The 19,303-nt window shown below is 38.5% G+C and overlaps 1 protein-coding gene across 2 annotated transcripts in view; it reads left to right on the top strand.

Annotated features, from left to right (window-relative positions):
• The window catches only part of CORIN (corin, serine peptidase), a 118,064-nt gene that overhangs the window by 30,358 nt on the left and 68,403 nt on the right, over positions 1 to 19,303 (top strand). For both annotated transcript variants that reach the window (XM_038134464.1, XM_038134465.1), the window contains exon 4: positions 12,345 to 12,555. In XM_038134464.1, the coding sequence (XP_037990392.1) occupies positions 12,345 to 12,555 (211 nt within the window). The remainder of the gene's footprint in view (positions 1 to 12,344; positions 12,556 to 19,303) is intronic.

Genomic DNA, 19,303 nt, shown 5'->3' with positions numbered 1-19,303 from the left:
TCTGTTTCATTACCTCACTTACACCTAAATTTTCTCTCAAAATTGAAGTGGAAAAAGCTGCCTTAAAATTTGGCAATAGAGGTCTCATTTAAAATTTTTACCACTAGTGAAAAGAATCAAAATTCTGCTTTTCTTCCCTAGAAGAACTTTGAAATTGTATTTGCATTTCACAGGGCAAAATTAGTAAGCTAAGAGAAACATGCGGATTTTCACAAAATTCAGTATCAAGAACCTGGTTTTCATCAGTTTTACTATTGCTGGTTTTTTATGAGTACATGAGAATAGCTTGGAAAGGAAACTGACGTTTCTGACATGTGAAATATATTAGCTGAAATCCAAAGGATTCTTAAAAGCCATTACTTAATATATAGAGCATCTTTTCATTACCATTTATACTTATAAGGAAAAAAAAAAAAGCTTGCTAGCTTTTATCACCTGGTGTGTTACTGTTGTCAGGTAGCTGCAAGTTTGCCAAAAACTTCAGATGCTCGTATGAAAATTGTTATGATGTTGTTAACATTGTCATACATTTACCTCCAGCTAAGCTTGTGATTTCAATTCTCTTTAATAAATTTGTGGCTCATTATTGCAGTTCTTCTGTTTGTAGTTCATCTCTTCAAATTAAGTCTGATGAAACAATGTTCCATGTAAGATATCTAATAGACTTCAAATATTTGTTAGGATTAATATGGCAATAAGTACTGTGAATAACTAACACACCCTCCTTGAAGTTCCTTGTGTCTTTACTCTTTGGCCTTTCAGTGGTGTGGGTTCCTTTAGAGGGAGAGATTCCCACTTCTGCTCAACTTTAGAAATAAAATCAGCTTTGTTTGAGTTTAAATGTCGTGTGCTTCTGGAGTTTTGGATGTGTCTTCCTTTAAAACTTGAAAGAATGAAAGACTTTCAGCTTTGCACCTGTTTTACATTCATCGTGGGTTTTTATACTTTGTTGCTTGCATTTCAAACAGATGTTTGTTGTCAGATTGAATCATGAATTGACCAAGAGGCTAAGCGAGACATTAAATGCTTAGTGAAACTTTCAAGGATGGTAAGGTAACATATTTGTGTGGCTATTTCAACAAAAAGATGATGTTAATATATTTTTTTTTCTGTTCTAAATTGTAATTAATCACTTTGTTTCTAAAGGTACACCTTACATCTGGTAGCGGTATGTGATTTTATGATTGATTAAAGTTTATCTGTTTTGCTTCTGCATGGTCTGCTATGGATTATAACACATAGAGTGCAGCCAGGTGTGGGCACAGAGTCATCATTAATATAAAGTGGGAAGTTCTAAACCCATGTTGAAATACTGGCAGGTCAGAGCGTTGATGTAACTAAGTGATTTACAGTCACTGTCATTTTTTACAGTCATGTGAAATTCAAGAACAACATAATGAGTACCATGATTTGAAATCATTGTAGGGGTGGGAATCTGAGAAAGTGATAAACAGCCAAATGCAGCTAAAGATTAATTTAGCTGTTAATCCATACACAAAATCCGTATTTCTCACCTTTATTATGACTGCTAATTAAAAAAAGTTTGTATTTTCCAGTGAAATAAAATAGAAGAACTTCATAGCAGAGATTAGGAAAATCATTTTTACTGGATGGGCAGTGCAGAACCTGTTGTCTGCAGTGGCTGTGGGATCCTTTTCCTTGGGTGTTTCCAAGACTCAAAGTCATGGATGGCAACGTGCTGGCAGCAACCTCACTTGGAGCAGAAAGTTAGGTGGAGACCTCCAAAGCACTCTTTCTACCAATAGTTCTGTGATTCCAGGGTATAAAAAAATCGGGAGTAAAACATGAACATTTTGCATGGTTGAAAAAAAGTTTAACATTACAGCTGGTTTAATGATATTTAAGATAATCCTAATTTTCATGGGGAGACTTGTTTCTCTCCAACTGACACAGGCAATTAAACAATGAGCTATAAGAGAGAGCATTGAAGGAAGCTATTGATATTTATTAGTGGATTTATTTGAGAGAACAAAATGGACTTTCCATTCTGTGAAAAGCAGTTGAAGTACAAGGATTTAAAAATCTCAGTTTGCACAAGCAACTTGCAGGCATCATGTTCCTAAGATATAAATACAACCTGAACTGACATATAGCTGTAAGAAAATTAACCATGTTGAGCTCTTAAACATTTTCCTTTTATACACAAAAAAAGAGAGCTGTTTTTGACCTCTAATTTCTCAGGCTGAGAGTGTTTGTCAGAATTCTTCTTTGTTCTCATAGCAAAAACATATTGTTACTGGAACATTAAAGAATAACTGCATTAATGTAGCCAGCTAGGCTTGTTTGAGAACAGAAGCATTCAGACTCGAGTGGTAGAAAAAGAATTAGGCCTTCACTGAATGTTTTAAAAATGCAATGCTTAAAAGAAACTTCTAGTGCTGTAAAGGAGAGTCAGTAGCAGTCAAGTAAAGAAATGGCCAAGGAAGTTGTATCTCATGTTGTGTAACACATTTTGCCAAATGGGCTATCGAATTGAGAAGATCTAGGCTGCAGTATTTCTGGCTAACAAACAGTCTTTTAGAGACAATAAACGTGCTATAACAAAACAAGCACATATATACCTCTGAAAAATATAGTTGTGGGAACTTGCCATAGGGAAAACAAGTAATTTGTTAGACTGATCAGTCTTAGGTAACCGGGGCTTTGGAGATCAGCAGCCTGATGTTAAACTTCCCCTGTGAATTTCCCGCATGGGAAACTGCAGGTTGCAAAGCATATTTTGCGTGTACGTGCAGTGTTTTGCTTTTCAAGTGAGATGCTGTATTGCGCTCTTAGGTCCTAGACAGATTTTGCAGGGAGGAGTTAGCGGTGTTAGTTTTATCTGAAATTGGTATAATTATCACTGTGAGATGTACTTGGAAAAAAGGCGCCTAATTTCTTATTAAATAGATCAGAAGAGTGGCTGTCCTTGAAAGGTAATTAACCAGAGAGAACTGGACAGCTCAGGCACAGCCTATTTCTGTGCTGACCTATTCACAACCTAAACTATTTTAAGTCTTTTAGAAAAGCACTATGTTTTTGTTTTCTTTTGTTCTGAACATAACAGTATTGGTACATAATTAACTTGTCAATCAAGCTAGCATTCATTTTCACTTATTGAAAACATGTTTGTTAGAAAAACCCACAAGAAACCCCAGCCAAAAACATCTGGATGCCTTCCTGGTTCCAGTGGAGGCTACCATTTTTTATCCCCCTTTTTTTGAAAAAGGCTTATGTCGTGGTTTGAGAGGAAATGAGTTTTTGGGAGGTGGTAGTGGTCAAACCAATAGGTGCCCAGATGTGGATATTGGCACCTGGTTTGACCATTGAGCATATGGATCCGCCTCTGAGAACACAGGGGTTAAAAGCGAGAGCTCCCACGGGAACGCTCTCTTGGTTCCGGTGGATGGAAGAGTTCAGACCTCCCCTGCCCAGCTTCGGGCTGGGTGGGGGAGGGGAAAAGGCCACGCGGCCGGGGGAGGTAGGCCGGAGCCATGGGCCGAAGATGGGAGGCGATGGCTTGGATAAGAGTGAGTTCCCCACAGAGACGGAGGGGTGGAGGAACTCAGAGAAGCAGCGGGCAGCCCCCCCTCCTCGGGAGAGAGAGAGTGAGAGAGAGATGCCAGTGCTATCTTGAACTTGATAGCACCGGCCGGGCCGAGGAAGAGAAGTGGGGGGGGCAATGGGAACCGTGCCCAGTGAAGAGTGTGGAGCGGTGTGGGAGTTCAAGCTGAGCAGAGACTGTGATTTTAACCCTTCTGCGGAAGGTGGAAACCTGGCAAATGCTGATCCTCCGGGAGTCGAAGGAGAGAGAGACGGATGAGAGGAAATATAAAAGGTGAGAGAGCGGTGCAAGTGAAGAACGACGGAGAGAAGCTGAGGAAATCCTAGGTGGAGGAGATGATAGAGTGGCTTTTGGCTGGACTCTTTCTTGTATAGCCATGAGCAGAATCTTTCCTGTAATACAGAGACTGCATTTTAGGGGGAGGCGGCGCCAAGGAGTGATGGTGAGACCCCTCGGCCCCAGGGGGTGAAATATTGGGGGGGACTGGTGTCCCGAACAGGAGGAGGCGGCGCCAAGGAGTGATGTGAGCGGAGACGACAGGTGATGAGTAATGGTGAGACCCCTCGGCCCCAGGGGGTGAAATATTGGGGGGGGACTGGTGTCCCAAAACGGTGAGAGACTGTCGTTCTCTTCTGGAACTGGGCATTCTTGAAAGGGAAACCCTAAAAGCAGCTCTGGTCCATGTGCAGTGGTGAGAGCACTGAACATGGAAGGAAGAAGTCACGACGTGCAGTTGTTGAGTGACGGGGATTGGCCTGTGGCACAAGGGGGGGCTCTTCTCTCCTTGATGAAATGAGAAGTGATTGTCGGAAGGGTGGAGATGGACTGTGTTGATTATTTGAAGAGTGTGATGGACTGGATAAAGAACTGAGGTTTTGTGTCATTCTGTGAGAATTGAGTGGGGGGAGGAGGAATGTTTGACAGGTTTTTCCATTCTGCTCTGTGTGTTAATTTTATAATTGTGTGGTAATAAAGTTTTTTTTCCTTTTGTTTGCAAGTGGAGGCCTGCTTTGCTCTGTCTCTGATCACATCTCACAGCAGACACCAGGGAAGATGGGTTTTCATGGGGGCACTGGCATTGGGCCATTTTTTAACAGCTTATCAGGAGGGGTAAAGTCACACACGTTTCAGAAGAATAGCAAAATCCTGTCCAACTTAATGTGCCATGGAAAGTAGCCTCTAATGATAAATCTAAGTGTAGAATTAATTTCAGTATGTGCCTTTTGTTTAATGGTAGGCTCTTAAAAATATGTCTCCAATTTCACTAAAGAATTCTGTAATTAGGAAATGACTAATCAAAATACCAGATCTGGAACACAGGGCTGCTTGCAGGGGGGTAAATATTCAGCCTCAGCTTTGGCTCTTGAGCTTACCTGCTCTCAGCTGTGCCTGCCCAAGGGATTGAAAAAGTATGTGCTTCAGCTAAGAAGAGCAGCATCTGGAAGCAACTTGCTGAGAGAAGTGCGGCTCCAAAAAATGAAATGACTTGATGAAGTGTCCAGCCTTTTGCAATATTCTTTGGTCAAGAGAATAACTGAGGTAGAATTTAAGACTTGCTCTGAGCAAGAAGTGTCTGGGGCAGACTGGGTGTGGTGTTCCGCTCTAAAGCAGCTGGTACAGATGGCCTTAAAAAAATTATTATGATAACACTTCACCTCTGATCTAAAATAGGAGTTCTGTTTCCCTCATGGGTAATCTACTCCCTACCTGAGAGATAATGAATTGTTTTTCTCTCTACTGCAGGTGGTCGGCAGCCTTACCACCTCTCCCTTTGGTACCTTGTGGAGCACAAGGGGGAGTTGACAATCTCTCATTCCTTTCAAATTGTATAATTCATTAGCTGAATGAAATTAAATGCAGAGCAGTTGTTCTCAGCTAGTCCTGGTGCCTGACTTGTGTTTCAGATCCATGGATGGGATTTGCTGTTCTAAAGTTTGTTTTCCTCTTCCCCACATAAACTATTATGAGTCAGATGATCTTAATTTAAAGGTTGGTGATACTGACAAAGTGTCCCCATTCCCTTTGCTCTGAACCATACAGTGCTGCATGCTTTTTGTGGCATTTGTTTGCTCAGTGAGCTGACTCAGCCCTAATACAGGCTAAGTTAGCTCTTGGGTGGTTTTGCACAAAAGTTGTTTCAAAGGCAATGGCAAGCACACATGGTTGAAAGGAAGCAGTATGGTACCATTGCATCAGTTCAATTGTCTTGTGAAATGTTTTTCTGGTTTTGACAGTTGACTTGAGAAAAGTCATGACCTTCTGTTGGAGACTTACTCAAGAAGTACCATGCTTATATCTTTAGGCTGCCATCACTGTTATTAAGCCCTCAGGAGACAGGAGTTTGTCAAATGTCTACCCACATGTAAATGTAACAAATTTACTACTGCTTATATTCAGATTATGTCTTTGTGCTGTAATAAGGCTGTATAAATGCACTCCTCTTAAGCCTTTCTTTGGGGATTAAGACATTACACATTTCATATGTAAATTGCTTCTGATAATTTCCCAAAGTCAACTGGATCATTTATGCCTAAAATAACACCTAAAGTAAAAGCTATTAGTGCTTTTGTGTAAGTGCTTCTTAATCCATGTTTCCATTTTGCAGTATGCTGTAGAGGATCCCTGTTGTAGCACATGAGAAATGCTTATTTTCCATAGCTAGAATAGGGGCTTCTTTTTACATTGTTTTCCATCCCTTCATCATTTTTACATTTTGGTGATGGTGGTATTGCTGTTTGCACACACTTCTGCTTTTGTATTATCTACAGACCCAGTATTTACCAAAGGTTTATTGGCTGTGGTAGCCCTCTCGAATGAGAAATACTGGTCAACCCCTCAAGGATATTTTGTTCTTTTCAAGAGAGGCTATTAAAAATGGGAACCTTGCTGTTGACTATTGTTTATGGAGTTAATTTGTCTTTTCCTTCACTTTGTCAGTGCTTAATGGCACAACGAAATCGTTTGTCAGTTGCAAAGGAAATGAGAAGTGTCATGGAAGTGGGGATTCTGTCACCAGTGGGTTTGTTGTTTTATGTAGATGTTAGAAATTTTGGTAGTGATAAAGCATCCCCTTACCATTTTAGTGGATTTTTTTTTAACAGACAGCAGGTATGAATGGGAGACAGCAACAAAGCAAACACTGGTCTCTTGATTTCTTTTGGCAATTAACTGTGTGGTAGTAGTTGGCATCAGTTTAGAGAAAGATAGCTGTAGAATAATTTACTTTTCACTAAGTTGCCATCTTTAAAAACTAGAGATTAATTTTAATATTGAAACTACAGCTTTTTATGCTACTTTTAGAAGGTGAATATATAATAAAGGAGTGATTTAGTTCTGTAAGAGGACCTGTGCATTAGTTGTAAGATAATGAAGCATGTACTGATGAACATCAGTATGGAAACCTTAAGAAATAAATGCTTTTGTACCATGGAATTTGTATTTTATAAGCTTCTTACTGACTGCAACTTCTTTTTTATTCATGGTATCGTTATTGAAATTACTCCTATACAGTTATCATTCAATACTTATTTAACTTATTTAAGAGTTGCAGAAGTGAAGAGTGTCTATTATTCTAGAAGAAGTTTTGAGCTAATCAGAGACAGTTGACATGTATTTTGTACATGATGTTCCTTTTTAAGCATCCATATGAGTGGAAATTTAAAATACTGTTTTGATTTTGTGCAAATGTACCTGAATAAATACCGAAGAAATATGTGCAGTTGAAGAGAATCCTAGCAGGAACCAGAGATGAGTAGAGATTCAGCACTTCTTCATTCATTGTGTTCAATTTCTTTCACTCCCCTCATTTACAGATGTCTCTTTAGCAGATTTTTTATTTTTCTAGTGTTATGGTGACAATGTATCTTGGTTCACATTAAATCTCAAGGAGCTACAGACGTCAAAGAGAGTGACATCTTTAAAAAGGGAAGGCAACTATTTAGAACAACACTTGAGCATATGCTAACTTCATTCCTATTCAGACAGCAATTCAGCACATGCTTAAAAGATGCTCTCAGTAGAGAAGCTGTCTAGCCTCAAGATTGAAATTTAAAATAAGCTCAAGTTACATCTTTTAAAAAGGCATTTGGCATGTACCTCCCCTGTTGATTTGAATAGGGTCTGCTGGTGCTCCAAAATGACAAAAAAAATTGTCCTTGTAGTCTATGGCTAACTTTTATCCCCATATGTGAGGCTCTAAAGAGTTTTAAGCTGTTTGTTCTATCAGGATCTTGAGAACAGTGCTAAATTTAAGAATTCCCTGAATTACCCATGGTCTGACAGAAGAGAGGTTCTTCAGCTTTTCTCAAGTGTCTCACTTCTGATTCGAGGCATCCAACTAATGCTTACTAAAATCGTGCACTTCTAATGAGATAGATGCCTTTCAGAGCTGGATGTCTCATTCTGGATATACAGTCAAAGATGTTAAATCTTGGTATGGCAGTCTCAAATATTCAGTTAGTGATTCAAAATATGTAGGGAAATAAAGTTAAGAACAGTCTTCGTATTTGTAATGCTTTTGTTAGCATCTGTAATTTTAACTGCATGTAAAACACGTGTGATTCATTTAGATAGACTGAATTTTGGTAGGATGACAAGGTAGTGTGATTAAGATAAGTGTTTAATTTGTTATTTAGATAAAGGTACATTTGCAGTATTTGTGTTTTAAGTGTTTCAGCATTCCATGAGGGAAAAAAAAAGAAATTGAGGCTCAAGGGACATAAAAGTATAATGTTTCTTTAGAACTAAGACATTAGTTCAAAAAAAGCACCCCAGTCACTATAGATTTAAAATAGGCTGAAATTATATGTATCTGAATAGCTTACACCCTTGTAAGTATTTTTAAAATTCTTGTGTAAATAATTTTCAAAAATCTTACCTAAAACATAAGCCATTAAGTGCAGAAAAGTTGGATGAAATCCACGCAGCAGAAAATAAAGAAGCATCACAAGCAAGGTGGGATGTGTTGAAGAGTAAATTGCAGTCATGATTGAAAGGTAATATGCACTTGTTATATGTCACAATTGTTAGATAATTTCTGAGATCTTGGGTAGAGGAGAAAGTATACAAATAGGGATATAAAAGTCTATCTGAAAATAAGAGCTGCATTAGCAATACAAGATTGTAGAAATTATAGGATGAAGCTGATATTTCAATACAGAAAGTGAAAAGAAGGTAAAGGTGGAATATAAAAGGAAATATAATCACACGGGAGGTTATGTCGTATAAGCAGTGATTTCCACTGTGTCCAGAATAAGAGAGACTCTGGGGATGAGACAGCAGGGGTCTCCAATAGATGGGAGGAATCATTCAGGCACTGAAGAGCTGAAATTGTCAAAGAAATTAAATGCTTTCATTGTCTCACTATTTACGATGGCAAATTCAGGACAGATGTCTAAAAGGTAAGCATTTTTAGGAGTCTTGAAGGGGAAATATTAAAGGAAAGCAGAAAAAGAAAAGAATAGAAGGATCTTTAACCATCTAATTTAAAAACAAAGCCAAGTGAACTGGATCCAAACTGAAAGTATGAAGAAAATTGTGACTTACATTGACTGGTGTATTTTGAACAGTATGGCCAAACTCTCTGTGATGTTTCCTTATTGACTTTTAACCATGACTCAAAATATATTTTGACACCAACAGCTGCAGATTAACCAACAGAGTGCTTTTTAGAGGGATTGAGAGTTTTAGACTGGGGGAGGGGAAAATAGTAAAAATGATACAGAGATGTTGATCAGGCTTGAAAAAAATTGAAGTGTAGATTTTTTTTTGAAGCTATTTCCTTCCACAGCTTAATTTTGGTTTTCTGTCCATGTAAATTTTTCCTTTGATTTATGCTCTTACATAGTCAGTTTAGCCTGACGCTGAGACTCATGAGAACTTTATCCTGTAGTGGGAATTATCCAAATGATCTAAATCTGTTACTGCATCTTTGATGTGTTCCTGTCCTTGCTTCTGTGTAGCCTTCCCTACAGAAAGGTGACCTATAATTTCCCCTTCTCTCCCCACAACACTGATTTTTTTCCACATGATTCTAAGGTCTCTATTTAAGTTTTGCTTGGTTGGCATGGAGTTTATCTTCCCTGCCGTGGTCACCTCCATGCAGTGAGAAGCACCTAAAAATTATCCAAATCTGACATGGCAAAGTGGGATCTAAGCCAGGTAAGTATTTAAAGAGACAGCACAGCAGTGCATGAGTGAAACTAACTTTGTAGAATCGTTTCAGTTCTCAATTGTGTCTCAAAAAATGTTCTCAATTATATGTTTCTGCTCTTTGAATTTGGAAAGAAAAGGCATATTTTATTAGACTATGGTGAATTTCTGTTTATGGGCTGCCAGATATCCACCCAGTTTCTCTCTCACTCCATCCCCTCCACAGGACAGTGGGAGGCAGGAAACAAGATGAAAAATATCTTAGGTTGAGTGAAAGGCAGAGAGATCACTTACCAATTGCTATCAGGTGCAAAAGAGACCCAGCAAAAAATAATTGAAAGATTGCTAATTAAAACCAGAACTGGATGGTGAGAAAAAGATATAAGAACTAAAAACATTTTCCTTCATCCTGCCCTTCTTTCATAGGCTCAGCTTCACGCCTTCATTTCCATCTTCTCTAGCCTGCTGTGAGTGGCACAGGAGGATGGGGAATGGGGTTGTGATCAGTCCGTAAGAGTTCCACTCTGCTGCTTCTTCCTCCTCACAATTTTCCCTGCTTCAGTGCTGGATCTCCACATGGTCTGCAGTCCTTCCAGAACAGATCCTGTGTGTGCCCTCTGGATGGGTTGCAGTTCCTCAGGATAAGACTTCTGCAGCACTGGTCTTTCGCAGGCTGCAGTTCCTTCAGGGCATGGCCACCTGCTCTGGCACGGAGCCCTCAGCAAGCTGCAGAGTGCATAACTGCTCCATCCCAGCTCCCTTCCATGGGCTGCAGGGGAAATTTCTTGCTGTGTTGCCTGAAGAGCCTTTCCCCCTTCTTCCCTCAGCTCAGTGTTACAGGATTCTTTCTCACACTTCATTTTCCTCACTCAGTCCCAGTGCAGAATTTGGCTCTCCAGCAGTGCTGTCCTTATGGCTGTGTCCTGTGGTCACCTGCTGGGTGCCAGCTGCAGCCGTCCGTGTCTGCCGTGGGGCAGCTCTGGCCTCTCCTCACCGAGTCCAGCCTGTGAACCCCCATTGCCACCACACTGGTACTGAGAAAGCTGAGAAAAACAGGCAGGTTTTACACAAAATTGTGTAAGAGGAAGCAAAACCCAGGGAAATTTCTCTTGGAAAAAATTAATTTTTTGCCAAAAAGCTATTCAGTCCAATTTTTTGATCAAAGTGAAATAGTTGTTTTTTCCCTCTTCCTCTCTTTCACCCTGTGCCCACCAAAAAACGACACTGTGGTGCAAGAGAAGAGAGAAAAGGCAGGCAGGCTAATGTGCAGAGCTAGTTCATTGTGTGGCCTCATAAATCCAGAAGCAGCAATCACTTCTGGGTGAGGAACTATGGCCTTATTATCATTACAGGCATGGCTCAGTTTTTTAAAACTAAAAAGAGTGATTAAGCTTAGCTGCAGTTCTAGTTGCTTTTCTTTGGAGCTACCATAAACTTGGTCTTTTGGGAGAGAAGATAGGTGGTTATTTCCAGTCAGGTCAGCCTGCTAGGTCAGTGTATTTTGTGCAGATGCAGGCCATAGCAATAATTTGAAGAGGAGAATGAGAAGGGGAAAATGTGGGGTTTAAATTAGTTTCAGCAGGACTGAATATGAAACTGCACACTTGCACTGCAATTGTTGGAGTAGAAAAAAGAACTTTTTTACTAATTCAATCCATTTGGCAATTGCTGGTGATAAACAGAAAACTCTTAATTCAGATGAATGTCAGAAATGACCCATATAATTAGGGACCATGCTGTTCTGATCAACTGTGTTTTCACATGGAGTTATTCCCATTCACTGCTCTTCTTACCTTCCTGCAGGTATTGCCAAAACTAGCTTATATTCCCCATAATTGCAGCCTTACAGTACATGAAAGAATCCTATAAAAATGATGGATGGAGACTGTTTATACTGTTCTCTGTGTGACCATTCTGTTTCAAGGATAGGTCCTGGGTTTAGTATCTTCTTTGTTTAAAAATTATTATATAATTGCCACAAAATTGCTGCTTCTTATCCATAAATTTTGAATTCATTGTTCTGCTGTCCAGCCAGTGAGTGTCACAAAAAGATCAGATAGCTCCAAGGAACTGTACCTTTCTCTGTTAGGACTGCATTTTAAAATGTCTAAAGCACTCCATGCATGTGGTCTCAGCCAAAAATGTCAGTGCTTCTTGCCACGTGCCATGGTGGGGACTATCTTGCAGTTGTGCTTAGGAGATACATGATGATCTCATGAATAATTTTGATGAAATTTCACTTGAGGAAATTTCTACTTGTGAAAGTAGAACGGTAGCAAAAAGAGAAACTTTATGGGAGCACTAAAGGCAGAGCAGCTTCAGAACCCATTTTTTTTTCTGTGTGACTTCTGTTCTCAGCCTGCATTGAATTTTATTGTATCCAAATCAATTGGTTTTGTTTTGTTTCTATTACAGTTTTTACAAAGTCAGAGGATTGTGGAAATAGCTAAAAGCTTATTTGGTTTTCCAATCTAAGCTTCTCTGGTGTAATTTTTTCTTATTTTTTGACAGTATTAGAATAGCATTATGGAATGGAATCTTACCTGTAAGATACCAGCATTGTTTCAGTTCAATGCATGCTCTTGACTGGTCATACTGTTGTTCTAAATATACTGTTTTGATTTTACAGGTGCCTGCAGAAATATCACCAACAGCCAGTGTCAAATGCTGCCATATAACTACACCACTGTAACTTCAGTTCTTTCCATTGTCAAAAGTATTGAAATGGAAAAGTTCCTGAAGTTCTTCAGTTACCTCAGTCGTCTCAACTGCTATCAGCACATCATGCTGTTTGGCTGCAGTCTCGCTCTTCCTGAATGCATCAGTGACGGTGATGACAGGTATTTGGTACTGAAAATCCATCAGTGAATAGAGCCAATTGTGGTAAAATACTCTCTGTCTAATCAGACAAGGGAAGATCCAAACTAAGCCTATGACCTCATTGCAAAATTCCTGTCTGTCAAAATTATTGACAGCATTTCTGCCATTTTAAGCCAACTGTAGTAGAGCTCTTTTAGAAAAATGTTGCCACTGTGTAAACTAAAATTGGGTCAGTCAGGCTTATTTTCCTAAACAAGCCTGTCCAGAGTTCTTGTGCCTAATTTCTCTAATCTGGCTATGCCAAAATGGAATGTTTTGTAACAACAATAATGCCTTGGATATGTATAGTATTGTCATAAATTGGGGTGGCCGTTTGTTAAACTTCAGATTTGTTCGTTTGAAGTAATTTCCCTCAGCAAAGTTAATATTTTAAATATATTTTTTGGTACTACATTAGCAGGATATGTTCAGGGTGACATAAACTATTCTGGAAGTTTAAGGAGATATATTTTTCTGCATTTGCATAATTTCATAACATTAGTATAATGTGCATGTGCTTTTAAATTGAGTTTGATTTGAAATAGGATCAGTGTGTTTAGCAGAGCTAAAATCAAAACATGACACAAAAAGGGGAGAAAGAATATTTTTTAATATAGATACACAATCTTTGATGCTTCTGGAGGGGGGAAGAGAGAGGATAGATTTCTTTCTTCTGCTTTTCATTTTTTATTTCCAGTTCCTCCACTGTGAAATTTAGTGGAAGAGTGTAAGACAATTGAATAAGTGTTTCAAACAACATAACAAGCCCAGGAAGTTGAAAGTTGTGCAGTTTAGAAGGAATAGGGTACTTATGAAAGAAGTTTGGTGAGAACTGGTCAAAAATTCAGTTGCCAGTGAAAGGTACTGTCTCACTCCAGACAATATATGCCTGCCACTTCCCATGCATCACAATGATTCCTGGACTGGCTAATTAAGCTCACTAAAGTGGCAGAAAATTAACCCAGAACAAAGGTGTACAGATGCTTACACGGATAGGATTGGTGGGGAGGAAAGGCAGCACAGATAACAGAGGAATGAGACTGAGCTTTAGACTGGCTGAGTGGTTTAAAACAAATGCAAAGTGTACATGTCTTTGTTAGCCTACCAAAAGCTATTGTTAGCCTACCAAGAGCTATTTTAAATTAAATTTAGTGCATTATTAGTTACATCACCTCTGCTCCAATTCAGTATTGCAATTTTTCTACTTAACAAGTCTGATAGCAAACAGCCTTACACTACCTGTTTTCTCTAAAAATTAGTTTTAGGGTTTAGGTAATACATTAATGCATTTAAATGTTCAACAACAAAACAGGCCATTTCTCTGTTGCTTCACTTACTCTGCCTTCTTTGGAATTTGACTTTCGCAAACCTGTTGAGAGTGAGTTGTGTGTATCAAAAGTGCAAAGCTCTTAAAACAGTCAAATAAGTAAAATGGTGGAAGGATAAATTCTGTACATTTCTTTTCCATTTCTTTCCTGAAGACATGTTTTTGCTCTGGTTTTCAGTGACCACCAAAATACTTTGAGATTCAAGAGTCAGGGGTTTTCTTTGGGATTTTCTTTTCCTTCCTTGTCCTTGTCCTTTTCCTTCTCCTTTTCCCCCTTCCCCCTCTGTTTTCTTTTTGTTTTTCCTGCTTTCCATAGCAGCGACCTTCTCCTATTAATTAACAATGTCAAAACTTCAACTGGATTTCAATGTCCTGTTTTATGTCTTGGAGGTCACAGTGGTTCCTCTATTTGCATTTTCAATTTTTTTTTTTTTTTGGTAGAAAATGTTGTTGCCCCTGCAGACTGATGGGGAAGAAGGTTCCAATGTGAGACTGCAAAAGATGTCAGATTATGTTAGAATCTGACTTCAGTTTTAGTAATCATGTCTCCAGAGTGTGTGCCATGGATGTCACTGAAAATGCAGTGACTGCAGTCAGAGTGGCAACCATGGGAAGAACAGTAAGAGTGGATTGACAGTGTCCTGGTTAGTTAAGTCTAGTTTGCTAAACCTCAGTTGTTCTAATTTAAATTCTGGTTTCTCTTTTAAACAGGAATACCTTTTTTTTTTTTTTTTCTCTATAGGTGACTTGGTGATTTTTGTGATTACTGTCCTTTTTGTAGCATCAAATTATTGCAGGCAAACACACATATTTCACAGCCAAGAATAATTTATTTTAAGAAGCATCAGACCTGCAAAAGGTAGTCATTAATACCTTTCCTTCCCTTCTCAACTCAGCCCCTTCCCTGCCCCATAACTGCTGTCAGTGAGATCTAGAGAAAAGCATATAACATAGTAGGGGGAGTTACTTTGTATATGCTGAGTGCAGATACCAAAAATGAAGGAGACAAGCCCATGTTAGGTCTGTTGAGGAATCTGGTTAGCAGAAAGATACTGAAGCAGAAGAGTCACTGTGGTGTGGAAGGCCTCTGGTGGTAATGAATGCAGATATGTCCATATGCTGTAGTGCTTTTTTTTGTGGGGGGACTGTGGATGTCTGGAACATACAGTATGACAAAACATCCTCTCATGTTGTGAGCAGCTGTTACTGACATGGTCATTATTTCCTGCCGTCAGTTACAGCTGGTTCATTCTAACGTCAGCGCTTCCATGTCTGATCATCACTTTGCTTTTGTTGTTCTCTCTTTGCTTTGCGGAGCAATTGTCCCTAATGTATGTAAAGCTTAATGTGACAAATGTTGTTTACACAGTGTGGAAGAGATGAAACTCCTGTGATGCCTAGATGGCTATTCTTAGGTATTGTTGAGAGTCTGTTGGCAGCTTGCAGCCATGGGAGCAATAACTGTGACAGTGCGTTACAAGAAGGAACAAGAGGGAAAGTTGCAAGCGCTAATCTTTGGCATCCAGTGAGCTGTTATTACATAGCTTTTCTCTGATATTTAAACTTACGTCTGTTTCCCATTAATTTTTCATGTATTTATAGACATTGTTTTCATTAACACTTGAAGGAGATTAAGTTTCTAGGCAGAGAGCATATTCAGTGTTTGTGTAGTTAGGTGCAGGGAGTTCTGAATACTACCACAATACTGTTGCTCCTCAGAAATGTTCTTCTGTATCTTATTGCAGTGAAACCATGTGTGACAGTAAAAATACAGTAATTTTAAAAGCTTGTATTTAATTTCAGCAACTGGATATAAAATCTGCTAGCCTTGCTCTTTTAAGAAAGTACATAACAGTATCTATACACTACTTTCCAGTACAGAAAAAGATTAAAAGTACAATTAAAACCTGTGTGAAAATGGAAAATGGAAATTTGAAGAGCATATGTAAGGAACTGCTTACATAAAGGTGTTATGCAACTTCTTCCTTCTTGAGTGGATGGATGAGATCTTTCCAATATGACTTAAAAAACAGCTTTAAAAAACCCTGTCCTACCACAGTCCATCAGCACTGCTAAGAAAACATGAAAATTAATACTAGCAGTGGAAAAAACCACCTTAAACTAGATGTGCTGAGCTAATGACATCTAAAACATTCCCAGTAGTAACTTTGTCCTTTTGGATAGTCTCTGTTCTGACCACCACACACAGCACTGGTACTTTGTTGTGAGAGAGATCTGTCCTCAGAGCTATTGGTTATGATTCATGATTTAATCTAGTGAATTCTCCCTCAGCACTGAAAGACACTAAGAGTGGGCCAAAGGTCAGTTACTACAACCTAGTGGATGTTGATTTATAGCAACTCACATGCATTGGATTCCACAAGTCAAGAAGACAATAAAAGTTAATCTGCAATGTTTTCAGATTTCAAAAGGAAAAAAAAAGGATGTGTTTTAAAGCCAAAATTAATGTAAAATTTAAAGATTCAAAATCATTAGAGAAATTCATAGTGGGTCAGCCTATTATTGCATAATGCAAACAGACTCATTGACTGATGCTTTCTAATATTTCTTGCCCTCTAGGAAAAAATCAAATTTCATCAAAAGACTGGAAAAATAGGCAGGCTATATAAGATCCTGAAGGCCTATGTACATGGCTTATTTTGACTTTTTATGCTGGGAATAAATGTGAAGCTTATGATTCTTATATCCCTGTGTTGTCATACTGCCTTTAAAACAGAAATGACAGCTTGACTACTTACATTAATCCTCTTTGTAGAAGTATATTGTAAAGTTGAGGAAATGCCTTCCATTGAGAGATCCTCAGACTCTCCTATCTTTGGAAATCAAACTTAATTTAGGCTAGAAAATAGTATTAGGGCACTGCAAATTAGAAAGTTTAATATGCTCCCAAGCTAAAATTCCATTGCACCTTGCATTTCTGTACATTTTAACTTACTGTGCTTTTTTCATGTCAGATATCTTTGAAAACAGAGTTGTGAAATGGCTTGTCTTCAGTTAGGGCTCAAAGAGTCCATTGTAGATCATGTCTTTTTATGCTGGATGCTGTACAAACACGCACTGAGGGGCAGCCTCCTGCCTGCAAAAGTTTATAGCCCACATGAAGAAAACAAGTAAAGAATAGGAAGAGAAAATAATGCGGGTACATTAATGGCTGGGGCAGCCAAAACTGAGCAAGAAATTTGTGGTAGAGCAGAGGACTACTCTGTAACACTTATAGCCTGTATCTTTAGAAACAACATTATTTTTCATCTTGATTAAAGTCTGAAAATTAATTTCACTTGTTCATTCACTTAACTTGTGATCTAATGCACAGTGAATGTATGGCAAAACTCTCTGTCATAATTCAATCTTTTTTTTCTTCCCTCAGATTAATTCTAGCGGGCAAAGCAATACAATGAAGGCAAAAGACTTTCTTGGATTTTCTAACTCTTTCCTAGAAAGGAGTTTCTCATGTAGATATCTATATGCAACATATTTTATTGTGCTGTATATCTATGCTACGCACAGCAGTAGCCAGGTAAAGACTTGTAGAAAGCCAAGGAGGTCAGAATAGGTCAACATGGTATGATTGGAATGGGAGAAACTAACTAATGAAAATTAGGTTAATACTAAATAGGTTCTAAGAAGCTGTGAGTAGTTTGTGTGCAGTCAAATGTTCTTTGAAAAGCTGCTGATATGACTCAGAGTGGCAGATTTGATGGTGTATTTTTTTCTGGCTGATTGTCTTAATCTTTTTCCTGTAATTAGTAAAAAGGGAAAACCAAATACTATGATTTTCACTGTGGGCCTAAAATAGAATGAAATATTAGGTCCAAAAAACAAATCCAGAAATATGCGTCGTGTTTTTTATTAAAAGCTGTCAACAGTTCAAAACAATTTAATTAATGTCCTGTTAGAAAATGGAAAGGAATCAATCTTCTTAGAGTAATAGATATCTGTCATGTTTAGTATAATCCATGAATGAGACCAGTGATGTGGTTATTTCCTTTTTCCTGTTTTTGTAAACTTCACTTGAAACTTACCCATGTTCTTTGTTTCTCCTGCTGACAGCAAAATTAATTATATTTTATCACAGTTATAACAGCTAAACTTATTAAAATAGTGAGATTTTATTAAAAATGTACATTTTAGAGTTAATTCAGGCTTTGGAAGTGTTTAAGAGAAAAAGCTGACTGATCACACAGATCTTGTTTACATAGCTAATGAGAACTTTTGTTTTAAGTCTTTGAACAGGAAGCTATCAGCATACATTTGAGTCAATATCTATTACACAAAGTCCATGACGGGTTTATTTGTGTATGAATGATGTGTGGATATGTATGAGTTTGTATAGGCAGTCCTCCACTGGCATGCTTCAGTTTTGTTTTAATCCACTTGATTTTGGCAACAAAAGCAGGTAAATATGCTGAGACAAAACAGCAGCTGCTAGGACCTCTGAGTGAGCAATCCTGTAGGTAGTCTGTGACCCAGCTTTTATGCTGTCTTTTTGTAGTGCAGCTGTGTGGAGATGTCAAATTATAGTTGCACAGGGAACTTTGCCATTCTGCTGTTTTAAGAAATGTTCAAATTTTACACATTTATGAAGTTAGCCTCAGGGTAATTTTTGAAGCAAAGGTATTGAGAAACCTTCTTGGAAGGACATTTAGAATCCTCTCACATAAACCTATCAGAGATGCTTTCATTGAAATTGGTGGTATTTACTTTTAAACATTAAGCTACTGCACTGGTGACAATCATTTACCAGGTCTCCAAGGAATAAGGTGGGACAATTTTCTCCTACCACCCTGTTGTCTCTTCATGTTCTTCTCATGACTCCATCCAGTGTAGTTCTTGCCATGACCCAGGCACATGGAGTGGAGGCTTCTTTCAGATGCGTGTAAGTGGCTACGAGTTGTTTCCTGGGTTTGCAGTCCTGTCTTTCACACCCTTTGGGAATTGCTTTATCCTCTTAATGCACTTCCTTTTTGATGGTGCCTCTTTAGCCTAAGAAATTTAACATGACTCACAAAGGATATTCCAGATGTAGTTCTGGCAGTAGTTGTTTGCCAAGGAGATACAGAAGTTTAGAACTGAATTTAGAATTCAATTTGAAATAAAGCAGAGGTGATGTTCAGTGGGTGAAGTGATTTATACATAAAATATTTGAAATCACATGTCTTTTGTTTTAAATGGTGCCATGACTTGGCTTGCAGCCCTTCAGAATCCAGCAGACTAATTGTGTGACAAAAACCCACACTGTTGTAAAATCTGTCTTTGGATGCAACTGAGGAATAATCCGTTCTTCAGTTTTTAAATCTGGGTATGGTCAGTTTAAATGCAGTTGTGACTTGAACCACACAGCCTTGGAGGTCCAGCTATTGAAAAACATGTATAGTCAAATC

Source organism: Motacilla alba, chromosome 4 (genome assembly GCF_015832195.1).
Source record: "Motacilla alba alba isolate MOTALB_02 chromosome 4, Motacilla_alba_V1.0_pri, whole genome shotgun sequence".
NCBI classification, from domain to species: Eukaryota; Metazoa; Chordata; class Aves; order Passeriformes; family Motacillidae; genus Motacilla; species Motacilla alba.
This window is presented reverse-complemented; position numbering and strand designations above follow the sequence as displayed.